General features: G+C 43.0%; 1 protein-coding gene across 2 annotated transcripts in view; it reads right to left on the bottom strand.

Annotated features, from left to right (window-relative positions):
• Nucleotides 1-21,270, bottom strand: part of SDC2 (syndecan 2) — a 116,971-nt gene extending 95,701 nt beyond the window's left edge. The window contains exon 1 of one of the 2 annotated variants that reach the window (XM_032760096.2): nt 20,637-21,270. In XM_032760096.2, the coding sequence (XP_032615987.1) occupies nt 20,637-20,696 (60 nt within the window). In that variant the 5' untranslated portion in view covers nt 20,697-21,270. Of the gene's footprint in view, nt 1-1,410; nt 1,525-20,636 lie in introns of those variants that run through there. The other variant, XM_032760097.2, reaches the window with a different exon arrangement.
• Between the last annotated feature and the right edge of the window lie 4,236 nt (nt 21,271-25,506).

Here is a 25,506-nt window from a genome sequence, read left to right as displayed (position 1 = left end):
GACCGGAATTTTAAAAACTTCATTGCAAGGCAGTAGGTAGAAAGTAGGGGAAAAAAGTGACTCCTTAAGAAAAGCATAGCCATTATAGAACTATCGAAGGTTTGACTGCAGAGACTAGCTGGTTTTACAAAAAGGGAAACTGAGGTAAAAGAGGCTGAGTGATTTGCCAGAGGTCATAGCTGGTTACTGGCAGAGAAAGGCCAGCCTATAAGAACTCAAGTCTTCTGGCTACCTGTCCAACATTCTCTTGCTTTACCCAGAATAAAGAAGGAAACATGGAAGTGAGTGCTAGCACAGGAAAAATCAAGAGGGAAACAAATGGTTCATGACTAGAGCAGGGATTCCCCGACCCCCGGGGCCGCAGACCAGTACTGGTCCATGGCCTGTTAGGAACCCAGCCCCACAGCAGGAGGTGAGTAGCCATCCAGTCTCATTACCGCCTGCACTCAGCCTCCTGTCAGATCAGTGGCAGCATTAGATTACCCTAGGAACGCAAACCCCTGTGAATTACACAGGCAAGGAATCTAGTTTACACACTCCTTGTGAAAGGAGTCTGATGCCTGATGATCCAAGATGGAACAGTTTCATCCCAAAACCATCCCCCCCAACACCTGTGGAAAAACTGTCTCCCATGAAACCGGTCCCTGGTGCCAGAAAGGTTGGGGACCATGGACCTAGAGTCCTTCTGTGCATTAGGTGTTTCAGGGTTCTTGTCACACTGGTCACTTAAGCCTCAGAAGGAAAGCTCTGCACTATGACACATGGGTCATGGGTGATCAAGGTCCAGCATGAGCGTCCCTGTCCAGCCTAAGAAGGGTTGCCTGGTCAAAGTGTGGATAAGTGAATGCTTGGGAAATTAAGAGTGCCTCCCAAACCCTTGGCAGGTTGGGACAGTGGCCACTTTCCCTCTATACTCTTCGTGCTGGCCTGTGGGCCCCTCTGTCTCTCTTCCCTCTCCCTGAAGTCCACTCATGGTGTCTTGAGTTTGCTGTTTTCTCCCAGGCACTCACTGCTCTGACTCAAACCAGACAGTCAAGTGTGCCATTCTAACTGGGTAAAGTACCTGTCAGAGTCCCTTGAAGTTTGAGGTAATGTTAGATTTCAGCGGTTACATACACAGTCCCCTAACTTTGGCAAATAGAGATTTTGCCATCAGTTTAACAGCAAGTTGGTCCTAGAATGCCAGACTCCTTCAACTACAGGCAACAAAAGATGTCTAGTCTCAGTCAGACCAAGTTACCAGGAAAGGAAATAAAATATAGTTTAAGTTGCTCAGCACTCACCTTTAAAATGTCGTACAGAATCTTCTAAGGTTAGAAGGAAGCTATAAAGGTCAGCAACTCTCCCCAGCCAGTTGATGGCTTGAATCTCCTCTAAAGATCCTCAGTAAACAGCGATCCAAACACACACCAGCTTAGCTCCAGGTACGGGTCCTGCCTCCTGCTGAAGTAGCCTGTTCCATCTTTGACCACCTCTTAGAAAGGCTTTCCTTTTACTCAGTCGAGATTGGAAGTTTCCGCCCTTTTCACTCTTGGTTGTCCAAAAGTATGTAAGATCCAAGAAGACAAAGGGTCAGATGCAAGTCATGACGTTACATCTTTCTGGTGCTTATTAGATGATGATACTACCAAAAGATGTTTTTGTCGTCTTTAAAATTTTCAATAAAAGAAAAAACAGAACCCCTTGCACGTGTAGAATGCTAAAGTTGGTTTATATTCAATAAACTAAAAGGTTCTATTTGAATGAATACTAAACACATCTGTAAATAGTTTATAGTATTAAATTTGTTTGCATCTTCTGGGTTTTCTGCCTCTATTTATACCTCAAGGCACAAAACAACAAAGGCAGCCTGTGAAGACTCAGAAGGGTAGTTAATGCTCAAAGGAGAGAAACAACAAACGCCAGAAGGCACATCCCAAATGCTCTCTTAATATTTATTAAACCAACAATAGTGTTTTGGCTAAATCTTATTAATGGAATACACAAAGTTCTGGGCAAATGAAATTTTAATTCATTTATAGCAGATGTGCCTACAATCCACATTTTTATTAAAAGGACAATAAGCAGTTGAGAGCCTTGGAAATACCATGTTATTTTGAATATGATATATTATTTTTCTATCATGTAAGACTGTCACAACTTTTTTTAAAAGCAGGATGTAGTATGCTTTTAGAATTTTCTTCTAAAGCTTGTGAGAAAGGCCTTAGTCTTGGAAATTACCTCAAATCCTTTGTGTAATGAATAAAGTATAAAAAAGTACTAAGTATAAAAAACATACTAAGAAAACAAAACCTTGAGAAGGAGACGGTAAACACAAGTTCAATTCATCATCTCTCCAACACTCATGGTTGTTTGATGCACTAAAGGCTTCTATTTACATAATCTTTAGCAATTAAAGATTAAATAATTTAAAACATTCTTAAAAGCATTTACCAAAGTTTATATTTTCTTTTACTCTTATTTACCAACCATTAAAATTAGAGATCGGAAGATCAAAAGTACACTGTTACAGTCTCCTATGTTTATTAAACTCAGCAAACACATTTATTCCTAAATACCCTTTATGTCACGTGCTAATAATCTTCAAATATTCCATACTTGACTAACTCAACAGTAAATAGCCCCCAATGCCCCCACATCTGGCTTGAGCACCCCCGTGTTCTCCACTTTCCTTTCTTGTCTGGGTCCAAATGCCAATTCACAAAGGAGTGAGGTAAAGGTCTCTCTGTTCTATGCCTGCTATTAAACAGTTCTCTTTGGGGGGAACCAATCCTTTTCTATCACAGTCCACGGGATTCTGGGGACACTTCTTCATGTGTAGTTCCCAGAAATTAAGGAACTAGGAAGCTATTCTGGGATTCTTACTGGAAGAACTAGGAAAGAGTAGTGCTTTCTACTGCAACTGCTGAGAGGATGGGCTGTTAACCTGAAGTTGCCAGACTCCATCTTGCCACCACAAGAGGAGAAGTCGCTCCTGGTTGTCATCAATACCTAAAGTCTTCCCTTTTTAGTAACAAAACATCCCCAGATTTTAGTTGGGCATGTGGCCACCCATGTAGAGACTACATTTCCCAGCCCGCATAGTACCTTGTGTGACCATGTGACTATGCTGCAACTAGTGGGATATAAGTGTAAGTGATGTGTTACCCCTCCAGGCTGTGGCATTAAAAGGAATGGGTATGTTCTCCCCCTTGACTCTCTCTCCTGGCTGGGCGACAGTATGGATGGACTGGCCACCTTGGACCAGCAGGTAAGAACTGCGTGTGAGCACAGCAGAGCTATCCCACCATACCTGTCTTGGGACTGTTGTGTCAAACAGAAACAAATCTACTTTAACCCACTATATTTAGGAATCTCTTTTTAACAACAACTTAGCTGTTACTCTAATTCTATAAAACCTGAAAGTGAATCTAACAAAGTCAGGTTGAGCTGAGAGTTACGTAAGCCTTGAGGCTGATTAAAAAAAAAAAAAGAAAGAAAAAAAAATCACATAAGCCTCTTGATGCAGCCAGACCTGAAAACAGAACTACTCCTGAACTTTTCCATTATCTGAACCAAAAAGTTTCCATTGCTTAAGCCAATCTGAGTTGGGATTTTCATTACTTGCACCAGCACTCACTTGATGGAATGGTCCTGGGTCCTTCGCAGCTTTCGGAATCTTCCCTTGCCCCCAGTGATTGCTTCCCTGAGTCACTGCCAGGCAGAAGCCAAAACAGCTGTTCTACCTCCTCACAAAACTCTTAAATTAAGGGCGTTCTAAGCGCTGGCTTCTACAAAGGAAACTCAGTATTTCTATAAATCAGTGTTTCACAAACTTTAATGTGCTTATGAGTCACTGGGAATCTTGTTAAACTTAAATACGATTCAGTAGGTCTCAGGTGGGGTTTGATAGCCTGGATTTCTAAAGAGCTCCCAGGTGATGCCCACGCTGCTGGTCTGGGACCCCCATTTTGGGTAGCAAGGTCCTAGAGCAGCAGCCTCTAATCCTGACTGAACACTGGAATCACCAAGGCAGCTTAAGGAACAAAAATACTGACACCCGTGCCCCACAACCAAGGACTCTCGATAGTGTCTGTGCTGTCAAGGTGAGAACTGTAGCTCAGAGATTCTCGAACGTTAGCATGCATAAGGGCTTTTTAAAGCTCAAGACTGCTGGGCCCTACCTGCAAAGTTTCTGATTGCTAGGTCTGCAGAGAGGCCCAGAATCTCCATTTCTAACAAGGTCCGAGGAGCTGTAGATGCTGCTGATCAGTCCCTACTTCGAGAACCACTGGCCTAATCTGTTACTCCTTGTAACAGACCTCAATTTCCACTGAGAAAAAGCACTTATATCTACTAATTGTATTACATGAATGTTCTGGAACATTTATCTATCAGGCATACACTCCTAATGGGGAGAACGAAGAGAATTCACATTTGCAGTTTCTCTGTGCATGCTTAATACTTTGTAAAGACACATTTAACCCTATCATCACCAAAATAATAAACTGATGTTGAATTTTACTCTAGATATTACAGACTTACTGGGTTTAAAAGCCTATGAATCATAGTAAATGTTTCATTTTAATAGCCTTCTCAGAATAATCCCTCTTCCAACTCCATTGTAGGACAGAATACATGTTGAGTGACAGTAGGGTCAGCACTGTAATGCTATCCTGCAGAGCAATTTTTAAAAGCTTTGAGAAATCCAGAATTCTTCAACAAGGTTTTGTTCCCTGAGTCAATTAAAGATAGACCCTTTTATTCAATGGATGGAAAATTGTGTTTTAGAAGTGAGTGAGGGGCAGCATGCTCCCAAATTAGATACCCAAACAAAGTAAACTATGAATAGATTAGATGATGGGCTGCTGCTTTTGTGCTTAAGCATGAACTAAAGACAACTCAGATGTCTTGCTCACAAGACAGCCTAAAGCACTCTCTCTTCCTACTTCAGCCGCAAACAATACAGCTCCATGGAATTGAAGCGACTTGAACCAGGTCCAAATTGCTGAACTTAAGTGCAGGTACGGTAAGAAGGCCGTTATTAAGACACCTATGCAGGACCTATACATGATCAGTGTATTCAATCAAGTCCCAGAATGTATTTCCAATCAGTAAAACATGCAATTTTTCTGTTCAAAGTATGAACTCAGGCAAATCTAATAAGCTGGCCAAACATGCTTTTCTGTAACCAGACCAAGAGGACAAGTGTCCTTTGTTCCACTAGGAAAAGTTTTCCTTCAGGAAGGGCAATGGGTGCATTTTTTTAAAAGACATCCTCAGATAAACTTACTTTATAGCTATGCAGTCTTCTGTCTAAAGACCTCTCAAATGTTTCCAAATCCACCAAAATAATAGTCAAAAGAAAAAAGTATGATCCAGCAGAAAAGACATTGGAGAAAAGGAAGAAGCTGGAAGGGAGCAAGGATTTCCCAATTCCACACTGCTTAGACTGTGACAGGCAGCAGATGAGTCCTGGAAAGCCACCTCATTACATGGGGCTTAATCACAGCAGTAGAAAGCATACGTTAAGAATACAAAATCTTACCTGCTAGGCTGCCCTCTAAACTGGAGACTAAGAAGTCCTCTAGAGCAGGGTTCTCAAGCCTTCTGGAAGTGAGAATGAGCTTTAACAGGGAGCTGGACCCCAACCACATAGATTTTAATTGTCTGGAGTGGGGCCAAGGCATGAATAGTTTTTAAAAGCTTCCGAAGTTTACGTAATCGGCAGCAGGGTTGAAAACCCATAATGGAGAACATGCCCTCCACTACCCAGATGGAAAACCTAGAGAAACCAAAATGCCTCCTCCTTTCACCAAAACACAAGAGCCACAAAAAGAAGAGGAAAAAAATCGGTCTGTCCTCTTGATCTGGTCAGTGGCACCATCATTCTTCTCTGCCTCATGTTCAAAACCTCAAAAGACTATTGACACCGCCTTCTTTGGTCAGTACATCTAATTAGCTGTCCATTTCAATCATCGTCAACACTAAGAGTCTAGTGCAGGCTCTATCCTGCGCACTTTTATTAGTGCTTGACACCCATTAATTAAGGCATTAGCCCTCACAACACCTCTATGAGGTGGCTACGATGACTAATCTCCTTTTTACAGATGTGAAAATGGAAGCATAGAGAGGTTTAATCACCTGCCCAGACTACATTAAACAGTGGTGATACATTTAGACACTTTCACTGCTCTCTTGAAAGATTACAGTGTCATAGCAAGACTATTTAAAGCTAGAAAAACTGAGGCTCTAACTTGTGCTGGGCCACATAAAATGCAGACTTGGCAAGTAATACCGCATAGCAGTTGTGAGACAGTTATAGACAATGAATGGAAAATGCCTATCTATAGTAGGAGAAGGCTGTGGTAATTTTTAATGTTACTGCCTTTTAATAAAATTCTTTTCTTAAAAACATCTCACAGACATTTTTCTGAAAAAGTTTGACTCAAATACATTTGTGTTATGATAAAATTTATAAACCAATAATCTTTTTCTTTTTTTTTTTTTTTTGAGATGGAGTCTTGCTCTGTCACCCAGGCTGGAGTGCAGTGGCTCAATCTTGGCTCACTGCAACCTCCGCCTCCTGTGTTAAAGCCATTCTGCTACCTCAGCTTCCCGAGGAGCTGGGAGTACAGGCGCCCACGACCACACCCGGCTAATTATTATTATTTATTTTTTATTTATTTATTTTTTTTGAGACAGAGTCTCGCTCTGTTGCCCAGGATGGAGTGCAGTGGCGCGATCTCGGCTCACTGCAAGCTCCGCCTCCCGGGTTCACGCCATTCTCCGGCCTCAACCTCCCGAGTAGCTGGGACCACAGGCACCCGCCCCCATGCCCGGCTAATTTTTTGTATTTTTAGTAGAGATAGGGTTTCACCATGTTAGCCAAGATGGTCTTGATCTCCTGACCTCGTGATCTGCCCGCCTCAGCCTCCCAAAATGCTGGGATTACAGGTGTGAGCCACCGCGCCTGGCCTATTTTTGTATTTTTAGTAGAGACAGGGTTTCACCATGTTGGCCACGCTGGTCTTGAACTCCTGACCTCGTGATCCACCCACCTCGGCCTCCCAAAGTGCTGGGATTACAGGCATGAGCCACCGCACCTGGCCAATATTCAAGAGGAAACTCTTGGGAGAAAAGAGGAGCCTACATCTAAGACTGGCAAAAGGAATTGGGTAAAAAAGCACTTCTACCTGGGCTGTAAGTGCATCAGACTCTCTCCTGGAAGGCACTGACATATTTTTAGCATAAAAATCCAAGGAATGTTCTTTTTCTCTTAACTACAATAGCAGCCTTCTTTCCCCCAGAAAATGCAGTATTAATTCATGAGGATTTTGCTTCTGGTCCGGATTCTTATCTCCAGGAAGCTTTTATCTCCTTTTCTATCTATAAGTCTCCACAATCTTCCTAAGACTTACAAATCAACTCTATTTCAGTCTCTGGGTCTTCCAAATCTCAGTCCTCTCAACTGTCTTCCCATAATTAGCCTGAAGTTTCACCAGCAGGTAAAGGAATTAGTTGGAGCACAGTTTTGCTGGAAATTGAAAAAGTATCTAAACACCAAAGGATTCTGCACAAACCCCACTAACCACACTGATGCTAAATGTATAACGTAAAATGTATGTTTCATGGTATTTCATTTATTTATCAAACATGTGCCGGAAATAAGTGCATTAGGTGCTAATCATTAATGGGGGGAATGAGGGAGTAGAAGCAGCCAGAAAAGGAATGTTATATAAGAAAATATACTAATAAAACAGCGTAGGCTAAATTTACAACTCTGCCACTAATTACCTATGTAATCTTGGATAAATCACTTAACCTCTCTGGATGTGTTTCCTTTTAAAAGTCCATTCCAGCTCTAAATTCCATTGTTACAAAAACTAAAAAAGCAAAATCCAAAAGAATACAGTGAGAATTATCCCAAGACTTTTATACCTCTTTGATTACTTAGTTAAGTTATCTTTTTTTTTTTCCCCGAGACAGCAGTCTTGCTTTGTTGCCCAGGCTGGAGTGCGGTGGCATGATCTCGGCTCACCGCAATCTCCACCTCTCAGGTTCACGCCATACTCCCACCTCAGCCTCCCGAGTAGCTGGGACTACAGGTGCCTGCCACCACACCCAGCTAATTTTTTGTATTTTTAGTAGAGACAGAGTTTCATTGTGTTATCCAGGATGGTCTCGATCTCCTGACCTCATGATCCACCCACCTCAGCTTCCCAAAGTGCTGGGATTACAGGTGTGAGCCACCGTGCCCAGCCAGCTAAAGCTATTTGATCTAACTGAACACCTAATATAAGGTCCACAGCCTGGGCCACATAGTGAGACCCCACGTGAACAACAACAACAAAAACAGCCAGAACTGGTGCCTGTAAGTTCTAGCTACTCAGGAGGCTGAGGCAGTAAAATGCCTTGAGCCCAGGAGATCGAGGTTGCAGTGAGCCATAGTCACACCACTGCACTGCGGCCTGGGCAACAGAGTGAGACTCCGTCTCTTATAAGTTTTCACCGGATACATATATGTAATGTATATAATATATGGTGTGTATAAGTATATATTATAAATATACACTTTTTACCTGATTACATATGATATATACAAAGGCCCAGCTCTCACTTTTAAGACCCCAAAGATTATAGAATATGGAGAATCAAGACTGGTTGAAATATAAGGTTACTTTCTCCCCTGATAGAAATATCAACACATCATTCAGGTTCTAAACAATTTCTTACTCTTTCTACCTTTTGTACATTTTACCATTTGGAAGTCTTTCTTTGAAGAGAAGATTGGGAAAAAGAGAAACATATGAAAATCAAGTGTCTCCAAGTCATCAACAGAATTCTCATTTTTCTCCAATATACTGTGCCACTTCAAGGAAGGTTTTAGGAAGGTTTTGCTTTTCCAGGAGACCACTGACTTCTCTTCTACAAGGGGCTCTTCTTATTCTTCATTGTGCTTTTTTGGCAATTTTGATTGTACAAATGCCCAACTAGATTCAATGAAAACTGATGCATATTTTACATATAACACATATTTTAAGTGTTGGCCCAACTCATTTTCAATTCTCTAAATAATCATAATGTAGATAGTAGTTACTTGAAGATGAGTACCATGTCATAATTTCTTTTTAACTTGCAGGACCAACAAAGAGCTTTGTCCTTCGTTGGCTTATAGTAACGTGTGTCCATTGTTAAACTGATTTATCAAGTACAAAACTTAATTCAATAACTAATCAGCATAATCACAAAATCTAATCAAATCTAATCATCAAATCAAAACACCACTCCTATTTAAGCGAGTTCAGAAATGGGATATAAATAAAGATTTTAATTCATTAGCAAATTTATATAAAACAGTGTTTAAAATTTAGGGTTCCAGGCCAGGCGCGGTGGCTCATGCCTGTAATCCCAGCACTTTGGGAGGCCAAGGCAGGGGGATCACGAGGTCAGGAGATTGAGACCATCCTGGCCAACATGGTGAAACCCTGTCTCTACTAAAAATACAAAAAGTAGCCAGGTATGGTGGCGCACCTGTAGTCCCAGCTACTCAGAAGGCTGAGGCAGGAGAATGGCTTGAACCCGGGAGGCAGAGGCTGCAGTGAGCCGAGATTGCACCACTGCACTCCAGCCTAGGCGACAGAGCGAGACCCTGTCTCAAAAAAAAAATTAAAAAAATAAAAATAATTAGGGTTCCGATGCTGACCTTCTTTAAGTATTTTAATTATAATCCAAGTACTACCAAAGATTTTCCAGTCTTAACTAAATTTCCAACTTGTATGCAAGTTTTAGCTAAGTATTATTCAGGAAATATGGGTGATAGGGGAAATACAAAATATAATTAAGCATCATAACTTGCCATAGAGGAAATACAAAATATAATTAAGCATCATAACTTGCCTGACTAAAAATAAACCAGTTCTATGATGACATTCCACCACAAAAGAAGTGAAAATGGCCTGTTCCTGCCTTAAATGATGACATTATCTTATGAAATTCCTTCTCCTGGCTCATCCTGGCTCAAAAGCTCCCCTACTGAACACCTTGTGACCCCCACACCTGCCCGCCAGAGAACAACCCCCCTTTAACTGTAATTTTCCTTTACCTACACAAATCTTATAAAACGGCCCCACCCCTATCTCCCTTCGCTGACTCTCTTTTCGGACTCAGCCCGCCTGCACCCAGGTGAAATAAACAGCCTTGTTGCTCACACAAAAAAAATAAAATAAAGAATAAAAATAAAAATAAAAACCAGTTCTAAATTTGTGAAAATATATGTCCCATAGAGTTAAGAGTCAGGATGCAAGTGAGAAACACAAAACATATGCATATATATTTATACATAAACATATAATATACTGCAGAATCACAAAACTTGGAAGAAAAGAGAAACCAACAGGTTTAAATCACCTACTATGGGTCAGGCTTTGTGTTAGAAGATTTTAGTCATTATTGAGGCTAATCTTCAAAATAACCAAAAAGCAAACTATTCTAATCCCAGTTTCACACTGAAGAAACAAGCTTGGAGATGATAAGAGACTTCTCACGGCTTTTAAGGCCACACGGCTTTTAAGTGGTAATACCAGAAACTGAACCCCAATTTATCTGATTCTAAAACATTCAAAACCATCTCTTGCATTGTCTTAATTTGTGAGTACACAGTGAACCTGGGCAATGCTAGAACAACTCCATATGAATTAGAATCTATATATGTCATGGCCCATCCTTTATTGGGTTGTCACACATCTGTCACTCATGCAACTAGAGACTGTTGCCTAACAACTTTGTAAACAGAGGCCTTTTGGTTCCTAAACATGTCAAGTGAATTGAGTCCGAAGCACAGATGTACTAACCAAATATAACATGCCTTCAGTTAACCAGAATTTGGGGACTTTATATTAATACTTTCACATGTACTTTGGTCAGATGCTTTTTCTGCATCTGTTGAGATGATCATATTGTTATCTCCCTTAAACTGTTAATACCTGCATTGCTTTTCTGATGTTGAAACTGTCCTTGGAAAAATCCCACTTGGGCTCATCATTATTCTTTTAATAAACTGCTGTATTCAATTTAATAATACTCAATTTAAAATTTTGACATCTAATATAAGGAACATTGGCCTATAGGTTTGTTTTTTCTGCTCTTCTTGTCTGGTTTTGACATAGAGTGATGCTAACCTCCTAAAATGAGAAGGAACAGCCTTCTATCATTCTCTGAGCTTTATAACATATCTTTCTCTGAAGGATCAGCAGAACTTACTTGAACAACAATCTAGCTCTGCTGCCATTTTTTAATTGAAATTTTTGTTGAGATAACTGTAGACTCACACACAGTGTAAGAAATAATACAAAGATCTCTTGTGCCCCTTCCTAGTTTCCGCCAATGGTAACATTTACAAAACTACAGTAGACATCACAACAAGGATATTGATATTGATACAATCTACCAATCTTATTCTGATTTTCCTAGTTTTACTTGTATTCGTGCTGTGTATGTTTGTGTATGTGTATCTACACAGTTCTATGACATGTATGGATGTGTATATATACATTATCTTTATATACACACACACCTTTTAAAATATAACCAAGGTCTCACTATACATAGTTTTATATCCAACTTTTTGTGTACTATAGTTTCTAAGTTATAAATACCCTTCAAATAAATCTTTAATGGCCACATGATATTCAATGTATAAATTAGAATCTTATTAAACAATTACTCTATTATTGTACACTTGGGTTGTTTCCATTTTTTTAACTATTATAAGTAAGACTTCAACAAAGACATTAAATACTATTTACCTGGTAATGACTTCCTTTGGACAGATTTGTAGAGGTAAAATTACTGGGAAAGATGAGCTTTTCACATCTTAACACGGATTTGTCCTGTCCCTGTAAGGAACCTTTCATCAGCCAGAAATAATAAATGGCATATTTTCTCACATCATCCACTTTTAGAGAAAAGCTGACTACAAACATATTCCCAATATCTCAGCGTAGAACTAGTCTACCCCAAGACAAGAAGAAAGCCCCCGTTATGAAAAAGTAGGCCTTAGCATGCATATGCTGAGCCATCCTCTGGGCTAGAGCTTATCAGATGAGCCCAAGTAATGTGTGTGCCAAGCCCTTATTCTTCAGAGAAGCAGAAAGCCAGGAATTATAACTAGCATGTGACACAAAGCATGGACATTCCCTTATGCTAAAAAGTCACTACCTATTGTGTCTCACATAATCCTAAAAGCTTATTTTAGGATATTCAATTTTACAGATGAGAAAACTGAGCTCAGAAAGGTTAAGAAACTTGCCCAAGGTTACATAGTAAGTGTATCCAAACCCAGGCAACATTACCATCGTCTGCTCATTTAGATTCTTGCTTGTGGTCTGCACAGTACTCAGACCAGGCTCAAGTGCTCTAGAGAGGGACCAAATGGAAGGCAACTCTGGAAATGGAGATCCAGGCCAGAAACCATATGAGGAGCCTAAAACACTTTATGAGACTTATAGTTTAAAAAGCCCCCCAGTATATCAAGTCATGTAGTCTTCTATCTAGAATGAAAGTTATTTTTACCACCCAGCTGTTCTTTATGTTACTCTGGCTTGTATCAGAAAATATATAAAAAAATACTAGTGATGTGGTTTGGCTGTGTGCCCACCCAAATCTCACCCTGAACTGTAATAATCCCCATGTTTCAAGGGCAGGGCCAGGTGGAGATAACTGAAACATGGGAGCGGTTTCCCCTGTACTTTTCTTGTGGTAGTAAGTCTCAAAAGATGTGGTGGTTTTATAAATGGGAGTTCCCCTGCACAAGCTCTCTTGCCTGCCACCATGTAAGACATGCCTTTGCTTCTCCTTTGCCTTCTGCCATGATTGTGAGGTCTCCCCAGCCATGTGGAACTGTGAGTCCATCAAAGTCTTTCCTTTATAAATTACCTAGTCTCGGGTATGTCTTTATTAGCAGAGTGAGAACAGACTAATATAAAGAGACATTAGATCGTGAATACTCAGGACAATGTATACACTCCTAGTAAACAATGAATACTCAGTTCAAGGTAACAGGTTACCATGAGCTATTAGAAATTACTTGCCTTTCTGTAAGGTGAATAAATTCCATGTTTCAATAATAAAATTAGAAGTATTTGACCAGGGATTAATAATTACTTATTAAGTTAATCTTCACATTTCTCCTACCACACCCTAAAGAGCAGAAAACGTAAATATTAAAGAGAGAGAGTTCTTCCTGTTCAACTCCATCATTTTAGAGATGGAAAAACTGAGGTCTCACAGGGATTAAGATAGTTAATTACATGTGTACAAAACCTTGCTTTTGCCTTGACTTAAAATGTTGTATATTTAGCCTACTGTATTTATATTTAATAACAAATTACACATAAATACATACTTAACTCGGCTGGGTGCAGTGGCTCACGTCTGCAATCCCAGCACTTTGGGAGGCCGAGGCAGGCGGATCAGTTGAGGTCAAGAGTTCAAGACCAGCCTGGCCAACACGGTGAAATCCCATCTCTACTAAAAATACAAAAAAAAAAATAGCCAGGCATGGTGGTGTGCACTGTAATCCCAGCTACTCGGGAGGCTGAGGCAGGAGAATCACTTGAACGAGGGGAGGAGGTTACAGTGAGCCTCATTTATGCCACTGCGCTCCAGCCTGGGTGACAGAGTGAGACTCTGTCTCAAAAAAAAAAAAAAAAAAAAAAAATACATATTTAACTTTTCCCTTAAAAAAAAATTTCCTTTAATAATTGTGTATCTTGTCCCATGTGTCATTCTTATACCATGAGACTAAATTCTATTAATTGCATATACTCCTTAAACATCACGGCTACTTACATTTAATATACCTGTGTAATCATAAAAAAAACAAACACCAAAATGCTTTGTAGAGAGCATACTTACTGAGTCTTTGTGACGTTTTTCACAAAATAGATTGAATGGTAGAGAAAAAAACTGTGAAAACATGTCTTTAATAACATTTTCCCATTTTTCCAAGACTGCATTGGCTATCACGCCACCAGCTGCATACTCGTTGGCTTCACTCTGCTGATGTGAAATGCAAATAGAAAATCTCCAAAGATTTCAAGGCTTCTCCGTTCTCCCACTGCTACCAATTCTTTGAGATACTCGAGAAAAACAGACATTCACAATTCTATTTCAACAGTATCCTCTCCCATTCAGAGGCATTCACCCCTCTGTCCTTGTTGCTAAAGCTAATGCTGCCTAGAAACAGACTTATCAAAATGCAATCGAGATTTTTAATAGTAAGACCTAAAGCCCAAATGGCTAAAAGAAGAAATTTCATGCATTTCCACTTTTTTTTTTTTTTTTTTTTTTTTTTTGAGATGGAGTCTCACTCTGTCGCCAGGCTGGAGTGCCATGGCAGGATCTCGGCTCATTGCAACCTCTGTCTCCTGTGTTCAAGCAATTCTCCTGCCTCAGCCTCCCGAGTAGCTGGGATTATAGGTGTCCATCACCACACCCGGCTAATTTTTATATTTTTAGTAGAGACAGGGTTTCACCATGTTGGCCAGGCTGGTCTCGAACTCCTGACCTCAGGTGATTGGCCCACCTCGGCCTCCCAAAATGCTGGGATTACAGGCATGAGATACCATGCCAGGCCACATTTCCACTCTTAAAAAATAAAAATACTCCCTTTTCTGCCCCCAGATCCCCAAAATATACTCACTACCCCTGCCACCCCATTCTAAATGACCAACGGCATACCAACACATGATACAGACTAAATTCTAACTCTCTCCTTCCCATGTGCTGGAATCTCAGCACAGCCTCAGTGAAGAGGAGGAGGTGTGATTCTGCACAGCTGATGTGTCAGGACGTTACATCAATGTCTTCTTTATTCTTGACAGCAACCCTGCAATGCTGATGACACTGAGTGCAAAGGCATCAAAACCGGACAACTAGCCCAGGTCCACTGGGAGCTGGTGTATTCAGTTGACCCTGAACCATAATGTCTTCAGTGGCCAGCATGAAACTTCTGCAGGAGTGCCAACCAACCCCAAAATGTCCAGGCCCACAGGTACCTGCACTTCAACATGCAGCGTCAACAGATGTTTACCCAGCTCAGCACTGCACAGGCATACGAGGTTTGGAAACATGGTTTCTTCCCATAGCACTAATCTTGATGGGAGAGAAAATTCACCTCTTTAGAATGTCAGAGAGGTAAGAACATCTGACGTGGCTCCCTCATTTCATTCATTTCATTGCCAAAAAAAAAACAGGCCAAGAAAGGAACGGAAGAAAAAAAAATGTCCTATCTTCTGTGCCTCAAGTATCATTCATATGCTCCCTTCATTTCATCTTCACAACAGTCATGTTATAAAGGCATTCTTAGGTCCAATTTACACACACACACTTTTTTAAGTGACTCAGAGCTTTAATATGCTGTCCAAGTTCTGACACATCAAGTGGCAAGGTACCAGCATCTGAACCCAGACTTGTCCACCTCCCAAGCCCAAGCCCTTTGTACTCTAAGCCCAGCTACTGCTGAAAACCCTAGTAGTAACACAGAATAGCACATAATTAAGGGTAATGCTGTGATCTAGACCAGCGATTCCCAAATTAGTCTGATTCATTAGAATCATCTCAGTTGCTTTATAAAAATACAGTTTCCCCCACACTCCCACCCCCATTCAGGCTTCTGATTGTGTAAGTCTGAGAGGAGGCCTGAAATCTGTATTTTCACGTACTTCCAATGATTCTGATCATCAGTATGCCTTGCTATTTACAGAAGGATTAAAAACAACAGGGCTGGATCAGCCATGAAAAGGTATTTGGAGCTTGCATTTAATCAATAGCATTTAAAAGGAGAAACACTGAAAAAGTAGCAATGTCCAGGGAGTGTTCATGATAGTGATATCAATGGGCCAGGGCTGGGAGATGTGGTGGAACGTGATCAAGTGGGTAACTAGAAAGGAAGGCTATTATGGAGCCGCTTATAAATCCAGCAGAGGCATACAGACTATATGCCATGATAACAAGGACATGGAGGTGTCTAGACCATGGGCAACATGATTAAAGTGGCGGAGGACAAACCAAACTACATGCAAGTGTCTGGGCCAGGAATGGCAACTACAAGGCTATTGACAGAAGCACAAGCTGGCAAGCCCCCAAGGAAGAAAAAAAGAGGGAAAGCTCTTCATTTGAAATTTTCTCTCACATCAAGATTGCTGCTGCAGGAAGAGACCAATGGCCAGGCGTGGTGGCTCACACCTGTAATCCCAGCACTTTGAGTGGCCGAGGTGGTGGATCAGCTGAGGTCAGGAGTTGGAGACCAGCCTGGCCAACATGTTGAAACCCCATCCCTACTAAAAATACAAAAATTAGCCAGGTGCAGTGAAACGTGCCTGTAGTGCCAGCTACTCAGGAGGCTGAGGCAGGAGAATCGCTTGAACCTGGGAGATGGTGGTTGCAGTGAGCCGAGATCATGCCATTGCACTCCAGCCTGGGTGACAAGAGCGAGACTCCATCTCAAGAGAAAAAAAAAAAAAAAAACGATTAGCGCTGCGGGAAGGGACCACATTTCCAAACCCCTGACTCCTTTGCAGTGCTGAGCTCAGGTCAGGAGCTGGGTAAACACCTGTTGGTGCTGCATCTTTAAGTGCAGGTTCCCATGGGCCAGGGCATTCTGGGACCAGTTGGCACTCCTGCGGAAGTTCCACGCTGGCCACTGAAGGCATGAAAAAATGAACGGAAAGATCACTAGAATGCAAGCTCCAAGAAGGCAAGGGGATATTTGCCTGGTTGCTCACTGCTTTACCTCAAGCACCTAGTAGGTACGAAATAAATATTTGCAGAATGAATGCACACCTGGACTTAGAGGCAGACTGGACGTGGAAACCAACAAAGATGAATGAGTCCAGGGCTTCTTCAAGATTTAAATCCAAATGATTAGAATGAAAATGATAGTACTGGCACAGTTGACTAAAAAAGTTAAATTCGATTGGTTTTAGCAAAGATTCTTCTTCGTTACTTCTGGCTTTTCTCTAAGACTTTATTTTGGCCTCTAGTCCATGAAAAGAATTCAGTGGTTTTGAGATTCTGCAATGCACCCTTCTGCCTTGGGAAGAAGAAAAGGAAGCGCAAAATCTTTTAGTTTGATTTTTGGCAATGGAAGAAGGACAATCTAGTGAGAATCTAAACTCAGATGGCATTCCTCACAGGACAACTGGATCCCCAGCAGGGATGCCAACAGCACAGTGGCTTGACTGGACTTGCTATAAACCTTAATGACAGGGCTGGTGGGGCTCTGTGTGACTGGGTCAGCTTCAGGGGCCTTGCCAACCTAACGAGACTCCAAGCCACCTCTAGCTGGCCAGTCAGGTCTCTGGGGGCTTTTGGAGACTTGAAAACTAGTTCCACCCAGGGAACAAACCAGTTCACCTTTTGAAATCCTTTCCAAACTAATGATTATCCAAGGCGCCATTTAAGTGATCATATTACACAGGGTAGGCTACCCCTGGAAGGGTGGTTACCATCAAAACTAGACATATCAGGTCCTAAAAGCAGAAGCTGAAGGGCATGCTCAAATTGCTTCTCAGACATCCATTTTCTACAAGCCTGATCTTTCAAGATCTTTCCTTCTTAAATGATATCTTCCCTCTGCTAATATTCAACTAAGACAGAAAGAGCCCTTGTTTTTATAAAATTCCCTAGCAAAAGCAATTTGTTTCACTCATAAAACAGCCAAACTATATTTTCTAAAGAACTGCAAACAGTTACATGATTTCGATTTTAGTTACCCTTCTAATACAAACTTTCCAGAGCCTGCCTTTCATAATACACCAAGAGATAATGCACGGGCCCAAATGACTTGACAGTTTCTTTTAATTTACAGACATCTAAGAATGTTTATAAAATTCCTCTAGTTCAAAACACTTCCTTTTCTTAAACATATTTCCAGTTCAAATTATGTGTTTATAGCAGTCTGCAATATATTATTTCTAAAGATAAACAGTCATGTACAAAATGGACAGAAAACCAGCAGCATATCACTACTGCCACACTCAGTCAGATTTTCCCCTTGCCTGGTGTTCCGCAGCGAAAGACCTAACCTGCCAATGGAAAGTATGAATGGATCACTAGAAACAGGCTTTCCCAGCTGTCTCCAGGATCCATAAAGGAACAGCTACCAGTTCCTTTTCATAGGCAGTTTTGAGCCTTAGTTCCTGAGAACCTTCTTTTTTACCCCCAGAGCTAAGTATAAAACTCAAGAATTCACTAACTATAGGCAGTTTTCCTTTCTTCCTTTTAAAGGGAGACTTTAAACCCAAATCACTACTTCTAAATCCCAGGAAACAGCTGCAGTTTTCAAATTAAAATGCAAAGTCCTGGAAATAATATTCCGTAATTGCTAATTTTTTTTAAATTCAGTCTTTTGACTTCATTTATATTTTTGCTGCTATACATGAAACAGAGACTGAAAAGTAATTTAAATGGACTGTTAGCCATTCTGGGCCTTGAAACAGCTTCTATTTAGAAAGACTGACTCACTGCCTAACAAAGATTCTCTGCTGGTCTCCAAGTTGACATTTTATAAATATCTAATCACCCTTTTTGGATGATTTTCCAATTACTGAAAACAGTGTCTATCACAATGAAGCAGTTCACTCGGAAAGCATCCAGTTCTGGTTCAAATTGAGAAATATTAGAACCCCAAAGATACACAGTTCAGGGGAAAGCTGTCACCGGGGAGGACGGGTACATAGTTCGGCCAAAAAACTTCCTTAAGGAGCACTGGTAGATTTATGCAAAAACCCAGAGGGGCAGAAGACAGAAACATTCTCTCTCCAGAATCCCAAAACAGTAACATTTCCTAGCAAATCCCTGAATAAGACTCAGCAAAAAAAGGGCCTCCTTAACCATGTGCAGTTTTTTAGGCAGGCTCTTGAAATTTATTAGATGAAGTCCCTTTGCCCTGTTTTGCAACAAGAGGAGCAACAACGTTTATCTGAAATAAACAAGAGAACGGCTGCCTTTTGGTGTACAAAGAGCCAAAGTTCATCATAACTGGCTGGGAGATAACTAATACCAACGGATTAAACCATCATTTGCCAAAGGGAAACACTGATAAGGCTCGGAGTTCTATTTCACAACCTTAGCACCCAAAATACTCATGTAGTCTGTACAGTTTCCAATTCTACATGCTCTCCAACCACAAAGAACGTATGGGGATCTGCTAGCGCACACAGAAGCTCCCACACTGATTAAAAATGTCCATCTGCCGCTCGATGCCAAAGAGGTTTCCCAGTCCTAAATTAGCCTCAGCACAAAAAAGGGGGGGAGGGAGACTCAAACTCATAAAACCACCTAAAAGACCTTAAGATGACATAATTTGTCTTTGAAGAGACAATTCAGTTAATTAGAAATTGATACGTTATTAATGGCAAAGGGAGAGGACGTGGGGAACCAGAAGGGCCAGAAACAGCCGCACTCCCTGAGACCCCAGAGGGTACTGAGGCTGCAGACGAAATCCGGGGTGCTCAAGCTTCCACCTGGCTAGACAAAGGTCCTGGCGCCCAGGTAGAGGCAGCTGCGGACGAGAGGCGGCCAAGGAGGCAGTTCCCTTTAGAGGGCGCTCATTGGGCGACGTGGGGAAACAAGCTCCAGCCCCCGAAGCGCGACCAAAAGGAGAAATCAAGTTCCCACCGCCAGGGCGGGGGAGGGAAGCTGGGTGCCCGCAGGCGCCCCGCCAGAGACGAGACTCCTCCCGGCCCCAGAAGCGCCCCGCCAGGGCCAGAGAGGGCGAGCGTGGCGGGAGGGAAGCCTCTGTCCCCCCGCGGCCAGGCGACCCGAAGCCGAGCGCCGTGTCACACGTACCCCGCCTCGCCCTGCTTGCCTCACTCCCGTGTAACTCCTATGAAAATGTCCTCCTGCCCCTGACGCCCCGCGGTCCAACCTCCGCCCCTCAACGAGGAGGGGGTCGCCGCAGGACTGGGAATCCAGTGGCCGGCGTCCCAGCATTTTCGGACGCGTTCCGTGCATCCCCCAGTGTCCCCTTGAGGGACAGCGTACTGCGATTCCACGTAGTGTCGGTTACCTCGCCCTCGCCGCAGGGAGCATCAAACAAAAGAACTTTTGCAAACTTTTCTCTCTGGACACTCGCGGGTCTCTTAAATCTGGCCCCCGTCTCCCCAGAACTTGCATGCAGTCAAATAGGAAAGCTGGCGTGGGGGGATGGTGTGCGGAGGAAGGGACCCCAAAGTTTCCAGGTCATCCCTGGTCTCGAGGAGCGCGCGGAGCGGAGCGGTTCCCTCGCGAGCCCGACCCAGGCTCCCCCTTCCTGCCACCCTTTCCCCTCCGTCCTTCCCGGACCACGCAGCCAGACCCGCCGAGGGCGAAGAAGTTGGGAGTGACTTCAGGGGCCTCTGCGGCTAGACCAAACTGCAATTCTTGGTGCCCCCATTCCCGCGGACCGCGGGGCAACGCCAGCGAGCAGCGCTTTTCTGCGGAAGGGAAGAGGGGAAAAGGGTGATCGGACGAGCGCATTTATCCCAGCGGATCTCCGGTGTATACTGGGGGGATGGGGGTTCCCCAGGTGGCGCTCCCCTATTCCCTGCGGGCTCCTCTCGTAGCTTCAAACACCCTAAACGGCGCGCGCGTCCCCCGCCTGGCCCACTCACCGACTCCGCCGACACGCAGGCCACCAAGCCCAAGGTGAGCAGGATCCACGCGCGCCGCATATTCCCCAGGGACCGGCTGCTCCCAGCCGCCGCTTGCAACCAGGGCAAAACGAAGCCTCCTGCGCAGCGCTCGGCGCAGCCCGCGCACACGAACCCGGAGCAGAGTAGCCGCAGCGTTTGCGGCTCGGGCTCGGGGACTCGGGGACTCGGGCTCGGGGGCGCTCGCTTCCTCCTCCTGCGCCTGCTCCTGCCGCCCGCAGCTGCGCCCCAGCAACGCGGCGCCCTCTCACTTGTTGGTTTCTGCACTCCCCACACGGAGTTAGTGCTCCGGCAAGGCTGCTCTCTGAAGCTCTTCTTGCTCTGCTGTCGTTTTGCTCCTCCGCGGACTCCTTTCCCGTGCCGAGGTTCAGTTTCTGGTTTTAAGGAATAAATTCGCTGGCTTGAAAGGGAGCTGGAGCAGAAGTTTGGGGGCAGAGCGGCGGGGGCGCGAGATCCGCGCGGCTGGAGCTCCGGGAGTATCTGGAGAGCAGCGCGTCCGAGCGGGGCCACTGGCTCCGCGGCTGCGCCCCTCCTCCTCCCGCGCCGCGCCGCGCCCCCTTCCTGGGTCCTCCTCCTTCTCCTCCTCTTCTTTTCCTCCGGCTCCCTCCCTCCCTCCCTCCCGAGCCTGCTTCTCTGGGCTCCCCTGGGCGACTGGGGAGAGGAGGCGGCAGTGTGACTCCCAGATAAACCCGGGAGAAATTCCTACAGGATTACGCGCCGATTGGCAGCTCCGAGGACCAGTGGGCGCCGCGGCTCCGCGCTGTGGCTGCGCCGGGTCTGCTCACCGGCAAACCAGGGCTCCTGCGTTTTCTCGCTCCCTTTCTTCCCTTCTCTCCTCACTTTTCCTCTCTCCTCTATGCTCTTTTCTTCCCCTTGTCTTTTCTCTTTCCCTTCTTCTTCACTTTCCCTTTTCTAGAGAACAATTAGTGAAGAAACGAGGGACGTATGTAGCTTTTCTGCCTTGAGAATTCGACCAGTAGAAAGAAACTGCCTTGTGAGTTGAGGAAAAAAAAAATTGTAAGATGCTTTCAAGCAATGTGAAGTGTTCATAAATCGCCAGTTCATGAAAATTGCATTTTAAAAGACAAGATAATTAATGTAATAAATATGTAGTGAGAGTATTTCCCACTCTCCCAAATCCTCCCGCACCCCCAAAAAAGGGACACGGAGGAAGGATCCTGTAAACCCAAAGTGCAACAGTTTGAAAGCTCGTAACTTCATTAAGGGCTTAAATACCATTTCTGCCTCACACACAGTTTATGCCCCTAAGGCTTTTTATAGGCTCCATTTTAGCAGAGAGGTGTTAACGTTTGGAAGCTACAAATAGGGTAATTTGATGAGAAGTTGGATAGAGACCCTGAATAATAACAGATTTAAGATAACTTCAAAGAAAAGAGGAATAAAGTAATTCTTAGTCTGAAGAAAATAATGAACACGTATTTCCTAAATGGAAGTAACTGACATGAAATATTTTGTTACAATGTCTGTGGCGTATCATAGAACACGGCAAATGCGTATTCCCTTCCAGTTTCTTTTCTTTTTCGTACTGTCACAAATTTTACACACAAATCCCTTGCAGTTTGTGCCATCATTTTTCTCTCTGACTTATGGAGTAAATGAATTATGAAGCCATTCTGCTCCTAGAATGCCCACTACAGGAAACCAGAGACTTTTCTGTCTATTCACCACAGTATTCTCATTTCTGGTACATAGACACATGATAAATATTTTGCTCTAAAGCTCAATTTATACCGTATAAGAGTTGTGAGCCTTTAAAATACACAGATGTAGATATATAGATATGAGGCCATGGTAATTTTTCAACTCAATACTAGAATAAAATACAGTCATACCCTAAGTGAGAATTAAAATGTCTTAGTAACCTATTATTGTAATAAATCTTAAAGAAAGAAATTTAACTGGAGAATTACAACTCAAACTTGGAGACACTTAGTCCTTTGGTTTTGTGTGCCAACTACCAAACCTACAAATGCTCATGAGCAAATCTAAGGCATTGGCAACCAAAAAGGTAATATGGAGAAATAGAAGAGTAGGCAAAGGAGAAAGAAGAAAAAGAGCAAGAGGCCAGAAGTTGTAACATCAGATGATGCTTCTGATTCCACAGACACTGTAGCTGGCACCTGTGCCAATGTGGGCTCCACTTAGCTTTTGAAAAAATGAACCACAGCCTTTTTTTTTTTTTTTTGAGACAGGTTCTCACTCTTGCCCAGGCTGGAGTGCAGTGGTGATCACAGCTTACTGTAGCCTCGACCTCCCAGGCTCAAGCAATCCTCCCACCTCAGCCTACCAAGTAGCTGGGACTACAGGCACAGGCCACCACACCAGCTAATTTTTGTGTTTTTTATAGAGACAGGGTTTTCCATTGTTGCCCAGGCTGGTCTCAAACTCTTGGGCTCAAGTGATCTGCCTGCCTCAGCCTCCCAAAGTGCTGGGATTACAGACGTGAGCCACCAGCCTAGTGCCCTTATTTGTAAGATGGAGTCTGTGGGTTGAAGAGTTTCACGAGATGAGGAGACTTCTTAAAAAAGGCTCCAAAGCAAAATCAGCAATGCAAAATACATGCAAAGAGCCATAAAATACCAGCTCTGTCCTCATAAGAGGCCTTGTCTACTCGCCAGCCTTCAGGCAAGGCCACACCTCCATTGTCCCCAACAGTTAAGTATTCATCAAATAAATTGGAATTCCAGTAAAACAGGAAATGCACTCCACTGGTTTGCTCGTTCTCACAGTTATTGCTGTTTACTGGGGCACCCATGTAACAAGAAGCGTGGTGAATGCTCTCTGATTCAGCTTGGGCAGACAGTGATAAAAAATGAATAAGTGGATACACGTGTTGAAGGGATGTATCTGTCTGCTGCCCTGAAGGCACACCCCAAGGCTCTTGGTGTTTATGAGATGCTCAGTGACTTGTTTCTTTAAAGATGATAAATACTCCATTGAGAGTATATATAATAAGGGAATTGGTACCATTTTGACACAGCATTAAGTAGATGAAAACAAATATTCAAGATCTTGTGTTCAGATTTATTAACAGCTGTGGCAAGAAGGATAATCTGACAGGATAAAAAGCACTTACACAAGAGCTGGCTGCAAAGAGGTCACCCATGCTGAGTGGGGATGGGGACAGAGGTCAGGGGAGGTCCACTGGTATTAGTCAGGATTTGTCTAAATTTGCAAACGATGTAGGCCTGTTTGTGTGTTTTGCTAATTGGAAATGTTTAAAAAACTGATGGAGACTAAACTTTGGCAGAATTTTGTGGAGTATATCTAATTCACTAAGTATAGCTTGTGACTAGAACCAAAGGTTCTTTGCTAATATACCTCAAGTCCTCAGGTTTGCGGGCTATGCTTTGAGGGGCACAGCTTAACCAATCGCTTCCCACATAGCTTCATTGATTGCTAAAAGAATAATTACCACACTTCAAGAATCTCAGGAGAAAATACTAAAAATAAACAACATAGAGATTAAGATGCAAACATGTAAAAAAATATAAAATAAAGAGAACGAGACAAGTGAAAAAATAGAAATGAAAGCTACTAAAGACAGTTTTTAACCTAAACTGACACATTGGACTCTGTCACTACGGTAACAAATGATGCCACATTACAACCATGGATAAACAGGTGTTCTGTCCTGAGGTGAGTTGTCAGAGTAGGGGATAGCAGAAAAAAAAGATGCCATTCTGTTGTTCTCGGTTGTTCTTCCACTTGACACCCCCTGGACTGTTACCAGGAGTCCAGGCTAGAAATCAGTTTGGTAGGATTGGCTCTTATGAAATTGACTTGAAAGATGATAGAAGCTGAGAGGAATAGGATATCCAGCCAGCCAACCATTAATGAGCCATCGCTAATACTGGCAAGTGAGCTGAGGCCATGACCAAAATCTACAGGCAATCCAAAAAAATCTATTTTCAGGCCTGGCGCGGTGGCTTACGCCTGTAATCCTAGCACTTTGGGAGGCCAAGGCAGGCAGATTGCCTGAGCTCAGGAGTTCAAGACCAGCCTGGGCAACACGGTGAAACCCCGTATTTACTAACAACAACAAAAATTAGCCAGGTGTGATGGTGAGCACCTGTAGTCGCAGCTACTCGGGAGGCTGAGGCAGGAGAATCGCTTGAACCCGGGAGGCAGAAGTTGCAGTGAGCCGAGATCACGCCACCGTACTCTAGCCTGGGCAACAGAGCGAGACTCTGTCTCCAAAAAAAAAAAAAAAAAAAAAAAAAAGTCTATTTTCAGCCTCAAGCTTTCCACTGTTCTCTTTATTCACCTCCATCAACCCCTTCCCAGGGAAGTTGGCTGATTTGAGTTTTATAAAATGATATGGTGCTAATGTTGAACAAAATTGGTTACAGTTTTGGATAGTAGGACACAGGAAAATCAAGGAAGTGCATAATACATAAAATAAGACAGGAGATAAAACGCTTACTTCTGTTTTTCTTTTTCTTTTTCTTTTTTTTTCTTTTTCTTTTTAGAAAGGGGGTCTTACTCTGTGGCCCAGGCTGGAGTGCAGTAGTATGATCATAACTCACTGCAGCCTCAAACTCCTGGATATAAGTGATCCTCCCTCCTCAGCCTCCCAAGTAGTTGGGACTACAGGTACTTGCCACTGTGCCCAGCTGGGACTACTCTTATTACTACTCTCTGCAGGTGATTACTTTAATGGTAGCTAGCTCTAACCTCATTGACTGTTCTTAGAAATCCACCCTCTCCAAGGCCCTGGAAAGGGGCCTACATGTTACATATCATCATTTAGATGATTCCACACCTCCTTGATCACAATTATGTAGACCAGGGCTGGAAGCAGGGGGAG

Source organism: Hylobates moloch, unplaced genomic scaffold (assembly GCF_009828535.3).
Source record: "Hylobates moloch isolate HMO894 unplaced genomic scaffold, HMol_V3 SCAFFOLD_9, whole genome shotgun sequence".
NCBI lineage: Eukaryota > Metazoa > Chordata > Mammalia > Primates > Hylobatidae > Hylobates > Hylobates moloch.
This window is presented reverse-complemented; position numbering and strand designations above follow the sequence as displayed.